Below are 21688 nucleotides of genomic sequence, written 5' to 3'. Positions count from 1 at the left end.
TATGCTTATCTGACTTTCCTTTTAATGAGCTTCTTGGTATTTAAAATGCCGTCCTTCTTCTTCTTCCGTTAAACTCCAAACTTCAGAATGGGTATTCTCGGAATTTGTGACTGTACATGTGTTGTCGAGGACAGAAAGTGAATTTAAAATGTCCTTTTTACAATTAAAAGTAAAGACAGTTCTGAAGATTTACTAATCTGGTTTTTTGACTTTACCCACTGTTTTTAAGTTTTGCAGTTATTTTACCCCTATTCATAGCAATCGTTTTTCAGTTGATATCATGACAGCGATCTTTTGGAACCTGAAGTTATTAAAAGAATACTAGTTTTGGCTACCATAACATAACTGACGCTAGTTCTGCCTACCATAACTTAATTATTTCCTAAAAACTTAACAGCTTCAAATATATGTATGCACTTAAGCATGTCCTTTTGCAATTATATTAGACAATCAAACATTTGCACTTACTCCATAACAGTTAAAAGTCCAGTATTTAAGAGGATGTGGTGTCTCTGTGTATTTCAGCTATCCCGCCAAAATGCATTAAAGATGGCTGACAATATACTCATGTTTCCCGCCCAAAAAATCACAACTTTACTTTTTAATGAATCGGTAATAAATGGTATGACACAAAATATCTGTTTCTAATGAATGGTAAACAAATCAGTTATCTGCAATGAATGGGGGAGGGACTTTCTCTGCAAAACCAGATTTGCTTCCGATTCATTAAATGAATCGTAAACAAATGGTGTTAATAAATCGGCAAATCCCGATTTGTTCACCATTTATTCACGATTTTGGTACCATTTGTTACTTGATTTTTTTGTTTGGGTTAACTGACGCTATTTCTGATGGTCGCGTCCGCAGAGATCCACAACAGCATATAACATCTCTGAAGCTGAATTATTTTAGCTAATGCTAGATGAATTTCAGCTGATAAAAACGACAATGTGACACCTATGTCCGCCCTCAACTTGAGTACTGTTCAAGCGTCTGGCATCCTTGGCAAAAAACCCTCACTAGCAAAGTCGAAAATGTCCAAAGGTCAGCTGCTAGGTACGTCATGTATGACTACAGTTACACCAGTAGTGTTACACAAATGCTGAAAACCTTAGAATGGAATACACTCCAATATAGAAGGTTACACAATTCATTAGTAATGTTTTATAAAATAAGGACCCAGACAGTTGCAGTCGACCAATCTCATCTTATTCCAACTAGAAACCTAAATTACTTAATCCCCATGTCTCACACTCAGTACTTTTCTAACTCCTACTTCCCTAGGACCATCCGACTCTGGAACTCCCTACCAACTCATGTTAAATCTAGCCCCAGTCTCAGTATCTTTAGAGAGAGGCTGGCGGTGGTCAGTATGTAATTCTGTTGCCTCTGTCCCATTTTAACTGTAGCATACTGTCTTTTTTAGCTTTTATTCTTTTAACATTGTAACATATCAGTTCTTTAACAACTGTTTCTCTGACAGCGCCGCCCAGTGATAGTCGGAAATCGACGGTTGGGTGAAAGATGTAGATGTAGACGTAGATAAATCCCTGACAGAACCGCGTTTGATTAAGAATTGAAATTGGGAAAAGAATGATTCTCATGAATCTTAATTCGCACGAAGAACAACAACAGAAACAACAACAACAAAAATAAATAATAAGGAAGTGAATGTTTCGTTCTTTAACTAAAGTGTCAACCTTTTGATGAATATGATCGATATACCATTAAAATATCCTTTTACCATCAATCGGAACACTACAGGCCTTGCGTAGGAAAAGAGTTATTGTTGACCGAACTGCTAGTATATCCTGGTCGAATGGTAGCAGTAGTCGGATATGTAAGTTTAATATTCATCAATAATACATGTGCTGTTTCGTTTGGTTTTATTTTCACATGTCTTGCTACTGTTTTTCAATTTTTGGTTTTCTTATTCTTACCATTCTATACATAGAGCGTGACGTCACACATTCCGTCTAACCTCTATACTAGGAACTGATAACTAGCCGATTTTGGATAATTGTACATACACTAAAACATAGTCCCGCGGAGGACGGTAAATGTTCAGAATCTACTTATTTTTTGCATGTTATTACAAGAAATATGCGTAATTGTGATTACTTAAACTTTTTAAACCGTTATCGTTCTCTGACTTGTGTCATAGAATTATTTTTGACAAAAAGGAAAATCTACTTTCACTTTCCTATACTATAGTATTGCAACGCAATTATGGTATATTCAATTTTGATCTGGAGACTTAGACACCATAAGATCAATGTCCTAAACGTCTAAATGATGCACAAATAGAGTGCTTAAGTCATGTCATCAAGAAGGTCTGATATACCAGCTGGCACCCCATGTCAATGTACATATATATCATAATTCATATTCTGTTCAAAGTGTTAATAACCAAACACTTACTCAAAGTTTACATATTGCAATTCTGATAGTCTAGTCCTTCCCTTGGTGCATCACTGACAGACAAAAGAGAGAATAATTTCTCTGCTATTACTAACTGGAAATGCTAAAAAGTACTGGTTGTTAACATATGAATCATGGACAATGTAAAACTGACAGAATTTCAGTTTTCAACATCACTATCATGAGTGAAAAACAACCACCTTTGTAAATTCCAGTTTTATTTGTACATATATTAAAGTTCATACACATTATTTTGCAGTCTATTTTTTTATTAATTAACAGGCCTTTTAAACATGGGGAACATATCAAACAAATGCACTTCAGGTAAACATATAAAATCCTAAGCACAGACAACTTCAATACAATATAATTCTGTTCAATGTTTTAATTTGATAGTATTTCACACAAAAATTCTATTTCCCAGGCTAGTTGTAAAATATTTGGTTCATTCTTCTCAGAAAGTAGGTTTAATTTCCAATATTTGACCAAAGATTCTTTCCATCTTTTTTACATCTTCCAACCAAAACTTTTAGTAAATATTATGTCAACCGTACCATTTAAAACACAAAGCAATATGTTTAAATCAAGTCCCTTTCTTCTGAAATGGATTTTATTCATAATTTATTCAGATCAAAGAAGTATAAAATATATTTTATAGCTCTTTGTTCAGATACAAAAATAAGAATGTCACTTAGTTTCAAAAGATTCCATTATTTCTATCACTACACCTTTCTGACAGTTCATGCAGCAGATTAAGAAATATGCAAGGATTTTTTATAGTGACCTTTACAAATATGTAATGTAATATACTGTTACTAGTATCTTGGTCAGTATTCATCTAGTCAGTTTTTACTAAATAAAACAAAAATGTCCTAGTTTGTATTACCTATTGACCTGCAGTTATAAAACATGGGACATGCCTGTTTCTCAGTTGAAAAAATGTAAATGTTACATTAGTATATACCTACCATTTCATGTATCTAAACTGTAACATTATATCAAAGTTAATAGGATATTGTATTCAACAACAAAATTTACAACAATAAATTAAAGCATCAGTCTCATAAGTTTTCTATGGCAAAATGCTTGAAACACTTTCTAAATGTGCTGTGTTATGAAAAATATCATAAGATCAAATGTACATACATGAAGAATTGAAGATTTATGTGTTAAAATTTGGAAGTGTAAATTGACATAATTGGAGGTAATAAGGTGGACAAGTGCCAGGTCAGGATTCGAACCTGAGACCTCCCCATGACATTGTACTTCTATGTCTGGGGTGCTCTAACCAACTGAGCTACCTGTCACTGACTGTCCTCACCGGGAAATAAATTCTGAGATTTTTTACAATTTTGAAGCAAGCTGAGAAATCTTTATTGAATGAGATTTTTACTATTCTGATATCATATAAACTCCTACTAATTATCAACTGTTTATTCAAATTTGTATAGAAAAAATATCAATTAACAAAACAAGAATAAAATACAAGAAAACAAAGTGTGCATCTGGTAATTAGCCTTTTAAGTCTGGACCATTTCTGACTAGACTGTACATTTAGCCTTACTGGACTACATCGAACTGATACTTTGGAAATTAGTCCTGCAAAAAATAAAAAAAATGTATGATTGACATTATTTCAATCTACAGTTATACTGAATTCGAAAATGGTACGTTCAATACTTTTGTACATTCGTACAATGAATGATGTACATGTACAGCTCAGTAGGTAGCGCGTAGATCTACGGATCGTGAGTTCGATCCTCGGGCGGGGCTAATGTTCTTTGCGGCTAATTGATAAACAATATTTGTGTTTGAAAAAATTTGTCCTCCACCTCCGATTCATGTGGAGAAGTTTGCAGTTACTTGTAGAGAACAGGTTTGTACTGGTACAGAAATCAGGAACACTGGTTAGGTTAACTCCCCAACGTAACATGACTGAAATACTGTTGAAAAACGGCTTTAAACCCAAAACAAACAATCAAAAAGCTGTACAGAAATATACATGTACAATTTTGCAGGTAAACAAGCTAAACGATGCCGTTTTCATGTATGAATCGATTTGCACAACTGCAGATAACTTAAATTCATCATTTCAAATGATACTAAAATGGATACACTAGAATAAATCATACTCTGGAAACAACAATGGTGAGTATTCAACTAAAAATGCAAAGTACACTTTCACTTCCTTGTTTACGACTCCATGTTGAAAATAGTTCTTACCCATAATGCCCCGAGCGAAAGTACTCAGGTCAGTGCGACAGTATGAAAGCGCTACCGTAGTGTACACAATGTATTCTTACCACATTCCTGTAATAAGCCTTGATTTTGAATAAACTTGAAGTTTATCAGTTTTCAAAGCATAAAGCTCTTCTCTGATTTATTTATATCGTAACCAACGCTTTAAGAACTTATCTTTAATTGATTCAGTATCAGTCTCAGATATGTTTACATCCTGCTATGATCTGTATGAAAAAAGTAACCCTGTATTGAAAGCAAACTAGGGTAGTCCAAATAATAGGACTTTTCGTGACAGCATTGTAACTAATTTACTCCATGCATAAAGAGAATAAGAAAGACGTCAACTATATTATTAAATTTAATGAATGAATGACGTGTCACATTAGTAAACTCAAGTTCAAAAGTCAATCAAATAATTTGAACCTTAGTTATAAAACAAACACAATTACAAATAATCCTCACAACCCGCCATGTCTCTGAGCTCATTATAACTCATATATATTAGTGTCTATGATTCACACATAACTTTTATTCAGTTTGTGGTATCAAGCACTATTTCCACAATCATTACACTTCAAATCACTGTCATTATTTATATATATAACATGATCCATTACATCACTGTCAAAGAACTATCCATTACTTAATACATGTACACTTAAACACGGTTATAACATCTCCACTTTGAGTAACGCGCAATTTCACCAATGGCCATCATGTGAATGAATCATGTATGTCATAAATGCAATCCATACACATTTCCAATTCAAAACCTTCAAGGTTACTATATGCTACATAACAAATTGTTATCAGCAGTAAAAAAAAAAGGCAATGTAAGTGTATTACAATGTAAATGACAAAGCAGTGTCAGAAGAATAAATGTAACAATGTGTAAATGGGAAAACTTTAAAGAAAATAATGATGAATAAAGATGAAATATTGCATGATTATAAGACATAAACTTTGTCATTTAACATGTAATTCAAATAAAACAAATAAGCAATAACTTAACACAATGCAGCATGCTTGTCAGTAATAAATGCAATGGCTCATAACTTACTAAATACAAAGGTAACATCCTCTTTTCAAACTTCAAGTGTGGGCTTAATTGAAGGGTGGGTGGGAATAATTTTTTACGAGATTGTGACACGATCTCAAGAATTTTCAAGAAGTGGCACGAAAACCCTTGCGCGTCGTTAAATAAACTATTCCGACCAATAGGAATTAATGTTTTAAATTAAACCAATGAATATGACCGACAGATAAATACAGGACAGGTAAAGAACTAACTAATCAAATAAACTGGAAATGCTGTCATCGTCAATTAAATATTTTAATGAATATTAAAATAGTCCAATTTACTCCTTGCATAAAGAGAATAAGAAAGACGTCAACTATATTATTAAATTTAATGAAAGAATGACGTGACACATAAGTAAACTCAAGTTCAAAAGTCAATCAAATAATTTGAACCTTAGTTATAAAACAAACACAATTACAAATAATCATCACAACCCGCCAATCAACAGCCAAAGCAAAGCAAAACTAAAGCAGCAAAACAAGCATAAATAAAAACAAGCAGAAAGGTAACACAAATAGCAAACTGTATTAACTGATAACATAAGCAATGAGATTCTGGTTTAAAATCTTACCTTAATTAACAGAAAATAATAATTTTGCACGAGATTGTGACACGATCTCAAGAATTTTCAAGAAGTGGCGCAAAAACCCGTGCGCGTCGTTAAATAAACTATTCTGACCAATAGGAATTAACGTTTTAAATTAAACCAATGAATATGACCGACAAATAAATACAGGACAGGTAAAGAACTAACGAATCAAATAAACTGGAAATGCTGCTGTCGTCAATTGAATATTTTAATGAATATTAAAAGTCTTTTGACTGCCGCTGTCTCCATCAAGTCCAAACTTATTCTGCATATTTCTGGTAGGAAATCCCCAATTGAAATCAGTTGGGAACGTTTTCTGGTACATGTACAAAGTATTTGTAATTATTACATCATACTCTGATAATTTATGTTGACATTAAAAGGCTAGTAATAATAATCAAAGAGCTATAAAAATAAATAGATCAGCAACTTGAAAGGCATATAGAGTAAATCTCGCCAACATCCTGTGAAAACTGAATGAGATCTCGTTTACCGGAAGTGAAGCTTTCTCCACGCGCCATTTTGTATGCGAAAGCAATTATTCATTGGTAAAATAATTATGAGCATATGATCATGTTTCTGTTGATGGAAAGAACATTAAACTAATGTTGTTTTAGAAGCTAACATGTATTTTAAATGTAGTTTTAAAGGTACAAATTGTAACTCCATGCTCGCCGATGTTTGTTTTTACTAAGATAACGCTGATTCACGCTCTGACACGAGATCATGCGAGATTAAAGTCTCTTATTTAAAATTATGATTTAAAATCAACACATTTGAAGTTTCTACATGAATATTAATTTTTAATTTATTAAAGCAAGTAAGTCTGACCAGTATATTATGACTTTTTTGGATTTTTTAGTGTCTTCATTTTGCTAACAATAAAATGAAGATACAGGTAAGGCTTTGAGGGATGGCAATTATAAAATATCAGAACATAAAATAAGTCATCCCAGAAGCCAGATTTATGTATGAGTAAGGCTAGAACTAGGGATGTCACGCTATAATTTCATCATTTCTGATGCTATAGACTCAGGTTTTTCTTTGAACATATTTTAAATTCAAGCAATACAATTTGAAGACATGTTATAGATAGAGATTTCAAATGGGTACTGCTGTCTGAAATGTTTAGCCAACACTTTCAGCTGTCACATGACTGAGGTACATTTTGCATGGGAAACAAATGGATAGCAGGGCTCCAGATAATTATTTTGGCCTATGAGTATTTACTCAGCATATTTTTTGTGAATGAGTAAAATGGTAAAATCTGATATTGACTACAAGTAATTTTCCTCAGAAAATTTATGAATGTGAAGAAAACAGAAATCAGTTTTATAACATATTTATTGGGTACATAACACCCATGAATTTGTTTGCAGTTCAGTTTCAATTAAATATTCAAGTTTTTGCTTCTTTTTTCTCCCTTGGCTTGCTATGGCTTCGCACTCGCTACTGAATCCAATATTCAATATACATCTTAAGCTATGTTTTCAGGGATCATTTTTGTTGTTTTAAAAATGCGTAGATAGTTTGTTCACTTTTACATTCATATAAAGAGACATTTTTAGCTCACCTTAGCTTTTGTGACCGCTCAATGTCCGTCGTGTGTCGTGCGTCCGTCAACATATTCTAAAAAAAATCTTCTTGAAAACCTCTGGACAGAATTACATCAAACTTCACAGGAATGATCCTTGGGTGGTCCCCTTTGAAAATTATTCAAAGAATTGAATTCCATGCAGAACTCTGGTTGCCATGGCAACCGAAAGGAAAAAGTTTAAAAATCTTCTTGTCCAAAATTGTAAGGCTTAGAGCCTTGGTATTTGGCATGTGACATCATCTAATGGTCCTCTATAAAAATTATTCAAATTATGCCCCTGGGGTGAAAAGAGGCCTCGCCCCGGGGGTCCCAAGTTTTACATAGACTTATATAGGAAAAAACTTTCAAAATCTTCTCGTCTAAAACCACAAGACCTAGGCTTTTGATATTTGGTATGTAGCATAACCTTGAGGTCCTCTACCAAAATTCTTCAAATTATTACCCAGGGGTGAAAGGAGGCCCTGCCCTGGGGGATCTCAAGTTTTACATGGACTTATATAGGAAAATACTTTAAAACTCTTCTTGCCTGAAACTGCAAGGCCTTTGCTTTTGATATTTGGTATGTTACATTGCCTTGTGGTCCTCTACCAAAATTGTTCATATTATGCCCCTAGGGTGAAAAGAGGCCCTGCCATGGGGGTCCCAAATTAAACATAGACTTTATATATAGGGAAAAAACTCTTCTTGTCTTAAAGTTCAAGGCCAAGGCCTTTGATATTTGATATGTAGTGTTGCCTAGTGGATGTCTAACGAGATTGTTCAAATTATTCCCCTGGGGTGAAAAGAGGCCCCGCCCTGGGGGTCACTTGTTATATGAGTTATATAGGAATAAATACCTCAAAAATTATCAGATCATATTTCCTAGACTGTTTAATTATGATTACCATGACCCCAAGTGATGAGGGGTCACCTGACTGACCTTGACCTACTTTTTTGTTTTTTAAGATACAGCCTTGAAATTTGAATGACATGTACAGTTTTGCACACTGATCATAAAACTGACTTTCATTGACCATGAATATGACCTACTTTCTAATATTTTAGCGTCAGTTTGCCATTTTAAACATGTGGCTCATATTACTCAGGTGAGCGATTCAGGGTCATCATGACCCTCTTGTTGTTGTTTACTCCACACTGGAAGTTGATATTTTAAATCGACACCACTTTAAATTACACTACCGTACCTCAAGTATTAATTCCCAGCTATTTGATTTACGCACACATTGAGTGTATCATATAGTTGAGCTGCACCATGAGAAAACCAACATAGTGCATTTGCGACCAGCATGGATCCAGACCAGCCTGCACATCCACGCACTCTGGTCTGGATCCAAGCTGGCCGCAAATGCAATATGTTGGTTTTCTCATGGTGCAGCTCAGTTTAACCTAGGTTTGCTGAGTACCATTCAATGCATGTGTACAGTCAATGTGGGAGAATTAATGCCTACCGTGCTGTGTTACATAAAGCATCCAGAGGATTCTGGTTTTGTTTACGCTAGTAAAAAGTCAAAGTGTGTTTCTATAATATCATATACGTTTTTATACGCTTAAAAATTATCAGACATGCATATATGCATTATTGCAAAGTGTAATTTACACTAACATGCATCTTATCTGGAGCCCTGGGATAGTGTACTACTGTAATTTTTATCTATCAACGGTATGTTTTTATGAAATTTATTGAAAATGCCAATATTTAAAAATAATTTATATTTAAGACCATCTGTCAAATATGTAGGAATTTCCTTTGTTCAGTTGGGAGTTAATTTTTTAGATTGACACAACCTTGAAATTCACAAAAATTAGCCCCCTGAAAATAATGGATTTTACTATATATGTAAAGTAACAAAGGACCTTTCCAAGGCAATGTAACTGAAGTTTGCCTGTTGCCTGAGCATTTCTACCATATTTTAGTGGAATCCTTTAAACTATGCCCTAAGATAATGGCTTCAGGCCAAAAGACTGAAATAATTTTAAACAAACAACTTAAAAATCACACTAAAGCACCAAACTTGAAATAACAATAGTTGTTTTTCTATTGTGACTTTTAAGTCGACCCGTTCAAAGAATAGTGAGAGCTATGGTACTCACTAGGGTGTCACCATAGGAAAGCATAATATATTCTTCCATATTGAATATACACACTGACCTACCGGTAGGTTAATTGTAACCCTAACCTTTAGTCAGTATATTATATACTGAATGCATGCTTACTTCCAAATGATACAGATTGATGTTAGCATGCTAATTACTAGGTGTCAACCTTGGTTAATGTTTTCATGCAAGATCATATCTTGCATGTACTGGATTGAAACCATATACTGGTTCAGTCCCTAAATCCGGACAGTGCTTAATAATTCGGACACCGTTTAAAAATGATTTACGATCATGATTTTTTACTGAAATGAACAGGATCGACGCAAACGAAAGCTTTGATGACCAGCTGTCAACAACAGTGTACGAATGTAAGCTTTTCCAGAGAAAACTACCTTCAAATATCTGCACCGCATAAAGTAAGCATTGTGTGTGTTGGGGGATGACGTCATATAGCGCGCGCCAGTTATTTGAGGTGCGACAAGGTACTGATTAAATAAGAAAAATATTCTGCCTATTGCAGACGACTCTTTTTGTTTGCTGATCGAAACTGATGTAAAAACATGGTTTAGAATTCTGTACTAACCTCAGTATTTATTTAAAAGATTTAACCAGTTTCTGTTATATATCAATTAATTCAATAGAAAAAAATGCCAGCATTTTGCAGACAAGGAAAGCAATTCATTAGATAAAATCAGCGCAGTGTCATTATAATGATCCCCGTAGTTGTGTCAGACTCTGCATGTAAGAAAGAATAATTTTAAACATTAATTTTTGCTCAGCTAAATTTTATTAAATCATTGTTATATTTGGCAATTATATAAAGTTAGAAACTAGTCCATATGATCACGTGATGAACAGGTAATAGAATTTTATTCGGACGGAGATGTTTGTATATATTTACAGGACTGCATTTGACTGCTTTATTTTAAACGAAGTCGTGTTTATTGTTATTTTTGGGTGCACATATTCGTTGCATTTTATACCCAAATAGTGTCCGGATATTTAAGCACTCTGAAGGTCAATTTTGATAGTTTTTACTGGCCCAATTCGGATGACATTTTTATGATGAAATCAGCAATATTCGATTTTGTTGTTTTGCAAAGAGATTTATAAAGAACCTAAAATTACACAGTTAAAATTTTATGCAAGTGTAGTTGCATAATGCAGAGTTACTGTCAAAAACCCACCAAAAGTGTCCGGATTTAGGCACTGGACCAGTAGTGATATACAAGGCTTCCTAGCCAATAATTTGGTTAAAGTTTCGTGTGTAACTAACTTTAACAAAGTATTAAATAATATCTCCATAATAGCTATATTTATTTGATTAAAACTTCACACAATGCTTTTCAGCCATCAGTCCTACTGAAAAAACTCTTGGTAGAATTTTATACAAATTACGACCCTTTTGACTTAGAAAATTCTGGTAAAGTATTGCATGCAACTATCATGCTGTATCTCAGTAACAACTGTATAAATTTCTAATGGCCCATTTTCGTCTTCCAAAAATTCAGTTAGTTTTCTTTGCAAGTACAAACTTTTTCTCATAAATAACTACATGTTCTCATCAAACCTATTTATATATACCCAAATTCTTTGTTGAGATTCACATTACAGCCTTTATTTGACTAAAAAAAAATTGGTCCAGGTTTTGCATACAGATTGTTGTTATTGCCTTAAAATTTACCCTGCTAAATTTGTAAAATGAACTGGTCCATCATTCAATTTGGGCAATACCATTTATTATTCGAAGGGGTGTTTACTGAAAATTTACTGACTGAATAGCAAAGAGTGCAGACCATAATCAGCCTGCACTGCACGTCTTGGTCTACACTGGTCACAAAGGCAGACTCACTTGTTGCCAGCAGGCTAAAGGTTAAAAACTCATTTATGTCTTGCCAAATTATGGACCTTGATTGACTAAACAGTTGTTGAATATTTTGGCTGCACTTTTATATTGACAACTCTTGGTGGTTATGACGATCGTGTTAAATAACGGTGATTTACCAAAATTTTTATGTCAAAGCTCCCTTTTTTATTTCAGACACGTCATGGCATTATTTGACTTACTTGCAAGCACACGTTCTCTAGAGCAAAAACTAATAGATGCCGTGTCATCAAATAACATTGAACAACTACAGAAGCTGTTGGAAGAAGGAGTTGATCCAAACAAGAAACTACACAAGTTTGGTGGTGATAGGGCAATACATATTGCAGCTACTAAAGGAAACACTTCAGCAATAGAGCATCTCATAAATGCAGGAGCAGACTATGAATTACCCAATGATTTGGGTATAACACCCCTTTACAATGCTGTACGTGCCAATCATCCTTTGGCTGTGAAGGAGTTATTGAAACATTGTAAATATGACACTTGTTTGAATTTTCTTTGGAATGAAGGCCTGTATGTGGAAAGTAAAATACCAGAAAATGGTATGATGCAGGCAGTAGATATTGTTGCAGCTCCCAACTTACTATTCCAGAAACACCACTTGAGACCAACGTATTGGGATGTATTCTTTACACTCAGTCTGGGGGAAATGACACATTCGATGAATAATGAAAACTTAAGATTACTTTTCTTGACAGGATTCAAGAACCCTACATCAGTTTTCATTACCTATGAGAAGAAAGTTGTTGAAAAACTTCAAAACTTAGAAAACAGTGTCATATGGTCCAACTTATCCGAAGATGAACAAAATAAGGTTAAAGCTAAACTTCAGGAAGCTGTTGATATGTTGCAGTTTATGAAGAAAAATCCGTTATCACTTACTCATTTATGTAGACTAACTGTACGGTGGAGTTTTTGGAACAGTTGTAATGTTTATTATGGAGTCAATCAACTCCCTCTTCCAACAGATCTGAAGAAGTTCATTGTCTTTTATGGAGATTTTTAGATCAGTGAGTTTAACATTATGGTTACTATAATGAAAAATTTTTTTTTTTTCAGATTTTTATGAAAAGAGCTTTTAGCCAACCCAAATCTAAAGTTCTGGGTGAGCCATTAAGACAGGTGAATAGTCTGGTGGTCTTTGTCCATTGTCCTGTGTCAATAGTTTATCACACCCATAAATATGGTTTTATGTTTTCTTCTAAGACTGCTTTTCAAGTATTACATAAAAATTGTCTAGTACATTTTTGTAGCATCCTGGCATTGACCTGTATCAGAATCATTGAAACACTGCAGATTACTTTTTATTCATGAGCATGTTAACATTTAAGGTAGACTTCAAAGAACAAGGCAGTAATTGAATGTGGTAACTAAAAGAGCAACATTTCTTGTTGTCATTATTCCCAGTATAAACTATGACTTTGTAAAATGGGCAATTTTCACAGAGCTTCCACACATAGCTTGACTTATTTCAGAGTAAAAATATTTATTTATCCTAAAACTGACATAAAATGGTCAGAAAAGTAGGTATAATATATCTTCTAAGAGAGACTTTTCCTGTCACAGTTAGGATTTGCTTGCTGCAGAGTCTCATCAAAAACACTCTGCTTTGACCTGGTATTTCTACTCTTACTAAAATTGAGTTTTACTTCTCCAAATGCAACCTTCACTCCCATTTATACTACCAAAATATCAAAAACACATCTACAATGAAATTTAAGAGAAAACTAGCTTTGATTTAGACCTCCTGTAGTGCTCCGGACACTAAATATGATGGACAGATTTGACCTTTGAGCTCAATTTTTGACCCTGACCTTAAACCTACATACCAGGTTCATGTGCTTTGCACATCTATTAATCACTACCTACCTACATGCCAACTTTGAAGTCCATATCTTATATGGTTAATAAGTTAAGCTCTGGACATTAAATATAACAGATAGATTTGACCTTTGAGCTCAATTTGTGACCTTGAACTTTGACCTACAGACCAGGTTCATGTTCTCTTCACATTTTCTGATTATTACTTACCTACATGCCAAGTTAAAGAGTTAATGTTATGCTCTGGACACGAAATATGACAGACAGATTTTACCTTTCAGCTCAGTTTGTGACCTTGACCTAAAGAACCGATTCATGTGCTCTGCACTTCATCTCATCACAACCTACCTGCATGCCAAGTTTGAAGTTAAAACTTTGCATGGCTATTTAGTTATGCTCCCCGACACAAAATATATTGCAGTTTTGACCTTTTAGCTAAATTTGTGACCTTGACCTTTGACCTACAGAGCTGGTTCAAGTGCTCTGCACATCATTTCATCGCCATCTACCTATATGCCAAGATTAAAGGTCCAATACTAAGGAAAGTGAACATTTTAATTTCTTTTAAAAAGCACAGAAACTATTTCATTTTATTGGAAAATGAAAGTTGGTATGTAGAAATTCGAAATAAATCGCGGTATATGTACAATTATTTTTCTATGAAGTATGAAGAAAGTTAAAAAGACCTGGGGGGTCATTCTGTCGATTCATTGAAATTTCAACATAATACACATACATTTCTTTGAGTTCCAAAGACCTTCTGTAAATTTTGACCTGCCAGTCTTCATTATTTAGTGTCTTGCAGAAGTCTATGCACTGGCTATGAAAAAAATTGCAAACTCACTTTCTCTTAGTAATGGACCTTTAAAGTCAGTACCTTTAGTGGATATAAAGTTATGCTCCAAACAAATTATGATGAACGGACGGACACATCACATAATGCGTCCCATTTTTCCAATGTGGGCATATAAAAAGACACAAACAATACAATTCTCTCAATTTCACTTTAAAAACTTAAGTGCTGCTTATATTTAAATACATATTTTATATCTGTTGAGGTACTTTTATCACCAAATACGGTTGAAATTTCCAGGAGCTATATAAAGTATAATTTCCGTAGAATTACTGGAAGGCATTTAACTTGTGAACAGTACAGAACTGTAATAATTGGTGAGACTCAATTACGTCTTTAATACGATTGTCATTGTCTGAGAAGGGTGACCTGTACTCAAAGGAGCTTACATGTTTCAGCCGGATTGGATGAGGCCTTATTTATAAAAAAAACAAAGAACTTAGCTGTGTGTTTTATCTGCCCTTCCTTTAGTATATATAAATGCATCCTGCTTTTTTCACTTCTGTATTTGACAAACATTTTTATTTTAAAAGGTATTTCCTACTTTTTTTTTCTAAACTATTCAGAGCATGTAGTTTGAATAGTAATTTTCTCTGAGGTAATCAATATCCATCACAGGTATATGACCAGGTATAATTACTTGAAGAAGACTTTTTTTTTTTTACATACAATCATGTATCTTCATTTGCCTGCTTCTCAGTAGATTTTTTTAGAGATTGCAGGCATTTGGTTGCTCAAAATAAAGATAAAACAAAATAGAAAAGATAAATCAATAAAAAACTTATGTAGACAAAAAAGAACAGATAGCTTGAGTAAAAACTTACAGTATATAAATTTATTACCTGTATGTATTGAAAATGATCTTTTTTTTTACAGTTTGACACACTAGTATGGCAGCTCTTCATATGTTTAACCTGCTGAGTAAACACCACTCTCCGCGACACAGACTACGAGATGCAGTAAAAACTAACAACACTGAGAAACTTACAGAACTCTTAGACCAGGGTATAGATCCAAATATGAAGCTTGAAAAAACAGGTGGTAACAGACCTGTACACTTAGCTGCAACATATGGATATTACCGTATTATAGAACTTCTTGTAAATGCCGGAGCCATTTGTAACTTGCTGAATGATTCTGGAGAGACGGCTTTATTCAATGCTATTCGCTTTAAGCATCCTCGTGCTTTACAGGTACTATTGAAACATTCGTCACAAGTAACGGGACTTGATCAGTTATGGTTTGATGGACGAATCGTGAAACGTATTTTATGTCATGGAAGTGGTCCAGTAATTTCTACTTTAATAATTGCAACACCAAACTTGCGATTGTCACGGTCGAACTTGTGGAGTAATATTCTAAACATTTGTGTTAGTCGTATACAAGATTATAATAGTATTCGGTTGCTGTTTCTTACAGGCTATAGGAATCCAGATGAAGAATTTGTGTCCTTTGAAATCAAAATAATAAAGAAATTACAACGTTTTGAAAGTGGTGACTGTGGATTAAGGATGACTGGTGCTGAGAGCACTGATGCAATACAGGTGCTTCGACAAGCTGTAGACTTTATTTGCAAGTTGAAACAAAATCCACAGTCATTAAAACAGTGTTGTAGACTGACCATTAGGTCAAGTTTTCATAATAAATGCAATGTTTACTATGGGGTAGAACAACTGCCCTTGCCAAAAGATCTAAAAAAATACCTTGTATTTCATGGAGAATTCTGACACTGCTAACAGTTTTGTTTATTTTTCAAAGTATGAAGAGTATGAAATATCTCAGAATTTTACAGTGGTATTATAAGACTGATGCTTCATTAAATAGGTTTATCTATTATATATCTACAAATTTCTTTAATTTTGAACATTGTAGATATTTGGTAAACTTTCTATGTTACAAATACTGTTTATCACGGAATGTGTGCCTTTTGTAAAATTTTGATATGATTATTCAAGGCTCATTCTACGAGTTAGATGAGGTTAGTTAAGAATATACCATAGACAGTTTCTACTGCAATTCTATTTGATAAGAAGCATGTGTATGTCAAAAACTTTCAAAATTATATAACTATTATCTTAATTAATGTTTAATGTTTCAGCAACTGAACTTTTTTGAAGCAGAACCAGGTTTGGTACAACAAATGTACAATTACACAAATATGTGCAATTTATCAGCAGTTTTACTGCATGTATACTTCCATTGTTTTTATTGATTGTGATATTAAACATCAGCAAATAATATCTCATTTTACTTGAAATAAGACCATTTTATGCCCCTGCCACATTTGTTTCTACTTATATGCATTGATGTTTGTTTGTGTGTTTAGAGAAGTGTCTGGCCTAGAACTGTGGAGCTGTTGCACATGAATTACTCAATACAGCGAAAATTGATTTCGGCAAGTTTGTTTTTTTCATAAAATTTGAAAAAAATGTATACAGAATGTGTATCTCTATAAGATCCACACCAAGTACAATATCCAGCCAGATTTGGTCAGCATCACAGGAGATATAGCCCTTTAGTTTGTCAATATTATGAAAAATGACAATGTCAGCTCAGTTAGGAATACTTTGTCTTTGATCACTACCATACTGAAGGATTGTTGATAAAGTTTCACTATTATCCAACAAGAACAGTTTTTAGAGTTTTGGAAACACTAGTAGTTTAATTCTTGGTTGTGACTAACACTCGGTTCTCTCAAACTATTTAAGCAGACTTGGCTTAGGCTAGATCCTTGCATGATAAATAATTATGATACCTACCATCTGCTAAATTTTCTTTTACAGAAATCTAACAAGGTGGAAAACTATTCCACTGTAAAATACATAATATATGCATAACAAGGCTTCATTCTGATCATTCTTGTGAAGAGTCATTTAAATTCAACCAACAGTATAAATGTATTCTTGACAATTCTTTTATTTGAAAATTACTTTAAAAGCCATCAGTGAATTTTTAATTTCCATTAATTTGTAACATTTACACATTCTTAATTTTTTTTTTATCGTTTTTGAAATAATAATACAAATATCACGCTGCTTTTCACAGGACAGTCATATTGTCTACATGTGGAGAAATATAGCCAGTCCTGGTTTACTGTTCTCCTCAATATTGACTGTTCTACTAAAAGCAATGATTTATTTATATATATTAAACATGTTTTTTTCCAGAACGATAGTTTTTTTGTTTTTTTTTTGGTTTAACGCCGTTTTTCAACAGTATTGACAGGCAGTTAACCTAACCAGTGTTCCTGGATTCTGTACCAGTACAAACCTGTTCTCCGCAAGTAACTGCCAACTTCCCCACATGAATTATCAGAGGTGGAGAACGAATGATTTCAGACACAATGTCTTTTATCAAATCGTCACGGAGAACATACGCCCCGCCCGGGGATTGAACTCGAGACCCCGCGATCCATAGACCAACGCTCTCCCTACTGAGCTAAGCGGGCAGGCTAGAACGATACAGACCAATAGTTTGTTTATTATGTAAATGTGTTTACTTCCATTAAATGCATTGCTGTGTGATTAAAAACAAAAAAAGTAAATTTGTTTCAAATATTATATATCATTTTTAAACATATCAAACAATCCATTTCCAATGCAGTCTGCATTTGTGCCAAAGAGTAACAAACGTTAAACATTAGTAAAATTTATCTTGAACTCCGCATATCCGAGACCAATTTTTGCACTAAAAATTGGAATCAGCATGCTTAGCATGTTACAAGCATGTGTTTCCTGCCCGAATCCTGGATTCTGAAATCCTTAATGTATCATGCTAATACATGTACTCCCACTAATTTTTGTGAATGTAATCCTGCTGAGAATTTGTTCACAAGTTCTGGAACAACTGCTGCAAAGCCTGTAGTATGAGACAAAAAATTCTATCTGTTTTTTTGTTGGGTTTAACATCACACCAACATAACTATAGATCATAGATAGATCATATGGCGACTTTTGCTGGAGAAGGACAACTCTAGGTGCCTCTCCGCACATCATTTCATCACACCAGCAGCCACCTAAGTAGAAACACCAACCTTCCATAAGCCAGCTTGATGGCTTTCTCATATGAAGAATTCAACACCCCGAGTGAGGCTGGAACCCATATTATCCAGGGGCAAGTGATTTGAAGTCGGCAACTCAGTCACGGAGGCCTCAAATATTCAATCTGCAATAATTTTTTTTTTAATAATTCCAGTCTCATCCTTGTGTTACATTTTGAACCAGAATACACCTTAAACACCAGAATGATTCTCTAAACTGATCCACCTAAGCTATAAAACCGTTTCACTCTATCCTTTTTGTGAATCTTGAGTGTCTGAAAAACCTTTCAGAATAAGATAATTTCTTCACAACAGATGATCACATGTTACTTTTTGTCTCCCACCTCTGCTTATGTTCAAACCTGAAAAAAATACAAATGTAGACAAACATGAGTGTTGTTGGAGGACGTTAATGCTAGACTATGTTTGTCTATTCAAAATCTTGTCATAAGAAGTCAAATGAATGAATTAAATGACATTAACATGTATAAATGGGGCAACAAGATTTCTTTAATGTTAGTCATAAACTTTTCCCTCCTATCATGCTAAATAAACCAGAACCTCATAAACAATCCAGCTAGTTATTGGCTGAGATGTTATATTATGCCCATAAATATTGTGACCAAATCTGATGACTAATGGGTACAAACTACTCATATTAGCGAGCTGACAGCTTCAACAGTGGACACTGCCCACCAGCCACGAACGATTACATAATACATCTTGTAAACAGACAGGAAGCCAGAACAGGAATAAGTCGCTCACCTGAGGACCTTCAACTTTTGACCTTGTAAGTTTTTAAGACAGTTTCAATAGTTATACCGGTTTAGCAATTTATTTTTTAGCTCACCTGAGTAATGCTCAGGTGAGTTATTTTGATCGCTCCAAGTCTGGCCTCCATCGTCTGCCGTCTGTCAACATTTAGCTTGTGTATGCGATAGAGGCTGTATTTTTCAACTGATCTTCATGATATTTTGTCAGAATGATAACCTTGATGAAATCTAGGCCAAGTGCGAAAATGGGTCATCTGGGGTCAAAAACTAGGTCACTAAGTAAAATCAAAGAAAAACCTTTTGTATAAAATAGGGCTGCATTTTACACCGGATCTTCAAGACATTGATCAGAATGTTTGTCTGGATGAAATCTAGGCAGAGTTTGAATATGGGACATCTAGGGTCAAAAACTAGGTCACCCAGTCAAATTTAAAAAGAAAACCTTTTGTACACAATAGGGGCTGCTGCTGCTGCTTTTATTGATGTTGATTTTACACTGGATATTCATAAAATTTAGTCAGAATGATTGCCTTGATAAAATCTAGGTCAAGTTAGAATATGGGTCATCTGTGGTCAAAACTAGGTCACTAAATCAAATCAAAGAAAAACCTCGTGTATGCGATAGTTACTGTATTTTTCAATTTATATTCATGAAATTTGGTAAGAATGATAGCCTTGATGAAACTAAAGTAAAGTTTGAATATGGGTCATCTGGGGTCAAAAACAAGGTCGCTAGGACAAATCAAAGAAAAACGATTTGTATGTGATCAAGTTTGTATTTTTCAATTGAGGTTTCTGAAATTTTGTCAGAATGATTGCCTTGATCAAATCTAGGTCAAGTTCAAAAGTAGGTAATCTTGGTTAAAAAAACTAGGTCACTAGGTCAAATTAAAGAAAATACTTGTTTACGCTTTAGAGACCACATTTTTGGTCCAATCTTAATAATGAAAATTGGTCAGAATATTTGTTTCCGTGGAATCACTTGGTCAAATTTGTTTACACTGTTACGGTTTGTTTCTCAGGTGAGCGACCAGGGCCATCTTGGCCCTCTTGTCTACAAAATGTGATCAGCTTGGAGATACAATGTAGAACAATTTATTATAAATCAATCACGACCTGTACCAAAAAGTGTACATAGTAGTTGTAAAATTTACTAAAGAGTAATGACAAAACAAAAAACAACAGATTTTTCAGTGTTCATTCCAGGATTTTTTTAAGTGGGGTCAAAGGGCCCCATGATGGCAAAAAATTGGGGACATTTGAAAAAAATAGGGGCCATGAAAGAAAAACTGATTTACATGAAAGGAAAGGCTGTATTTTTAACACTTTTCTTACATGGAGTTCAAGGTATTATTTTCGCGGTTCGTAAAACATAATAATTTTATTACAAAGAGAAAAGTGGACACTTCACAGGTCGCTCAACACGACAAAAACGAAACAAGTCATAATATTTTGACCGTTACCGAATCTTAACCACGGAAAGTCCGACAGCTATGAATGCGGATTTACTACGGTTCGAATTAATGTTTGTCGCCTGATTTTGGCTAAGCGGTTACGCTATTGAGTGGTCTAGCGGTCTCGAACATGTCATCTTTCTTTGGAAATTTGTTCTCCATCGTCTGCTTTTTTTCAACGGTTAGAGAAAAACGTAAAATTGGATTTCTTTTTTCTCCGAATCGCGACTGTTTTTTTTTTTGTCCGCCATTGCATAGCAACATTGAAAGCTGTATGTTGTTAGGCGACCGGAGACTGGCTACTATTTTAACATCGACCAATGAAAATGCGCGTTACGTCATCGGAAGAGTCGTATTCGATTCACAACTTCTGGAAGTCGGCTCATTGTAAACGGACTGTTTTCTGAAAAAGTGTGCGCCCGACGGGCGCTATAGGGCAAACTTTTATGCGCCAATACGGTAAAATACGCGCCTATGGCCCCATGGCGCGGCCTGGAATGAACACTGGATTTTTGTTGTTTAGGGCAATCAATTTTATGTGAAACAGTTCATGTGTCGAGGACATTGTTATGAAATTTGGTATTAACAAAAGAGGCCAAGAAAAACCATTTGAAAACCATACAAGGGCTCTTCTGACCAAGTTTGATGAAGATCCATCAAGTGATTCATAACAAGAAGTAAGTTACAGGCTTTTACACTAAGCTTTAGCGGCCTCTAAAAGGGACCAAGCAAAACCATCTGAACAAACCTCAGAAAGGATAATTGCATATTAAAGATTTCTCTAGTTACTGATCTGAAACCAAATTGTCTACTTAGAGATGCATAGACTGACCC

The 21688-nt window shown here is 34.3% G+C and overlaps 2 protein-coding genes across 11 annotated transcripts in view; one reads left to right on the top strand and one right to left on the bottom strand.

The window, feature by feature from the left end:
• Window positions 1-1604: 1604 nt before the first annotated feature.
• Window positions 1605-16979, top strand: LOC123546559 (putative ankyrin repeat protein RBE_0489). Of its 9 annotated transcripts, none has more exons than XM_045332947.2 (3): window positions 1605-1840; window positions 10342-10442; window positions 12068-12920. In XM_045332947.2, the coding sequence occupies exon 3, from the start codon at window positions 12075-12077 to the stop codon at window positions 12918-12920; it is 846 nt and encodes a 281-aa protein (XP_045188882.2). In that variant the 5' UTR covers window positions 1605-1840; window positions 10342-10442; window positions 12068-12074. The 9 variants fall into 9 exon arrangements, with proteins under 9 accessions (XP_045188882.2, XP_045188881.2, XP_053406870.1 ...); XM_045332946.2 differs by having other exon boundaries at window positions 10342-10508; XM_053550895.1 differs by lacking the exon at window positions 10342-10442 and adding an exon at window positions 12974-13036 and having other exon boundaries at window positions 1606-1840; window positions 12068-12384.
• A 507-nt stretch (window positions 16980-17486) lies between these two features.
• LOC123546558 (protein FAM204A-like) overlaps window positions 17487-21688 on the bottom strand; it is a 26132-nt gene continuing 21930 nt past the window's right edge. For both annotated transcript variants that reach the window (XM_045332939.2, XM_045332938.2), the window contains one exon: window positions 17487-18989. In XM_045332939.2, coding sequence (XP_045188874.2) covers window positions 18947-18989 — 43 coding nt within the window. In that variant the 3' untranslated portion in view covers window positions 17487-18946. The remainder of the gene's footprint in view (window positions 18990-21688) is intronic.

The sequence above is a fragment of the Mercenaria mercenaria genome, chromosome 9, assembly GCF_021730395.1.
Source record: "Mercenaria mercenaria strain notata chromosome 9, MADL_Memer_1, whole genome shotgun sequence".
NCBI lineage: Eukaryota > Metazoa > Mollusca > Bivalvia > Venerida > Veneridae > Mercenaria > Mercenaria mercenaria.
The sequence above is the reverse complement of the archived record's forward strand: the minus strand, read 5'-3'. Positions and strand labels throughout refer to the sequence as shown.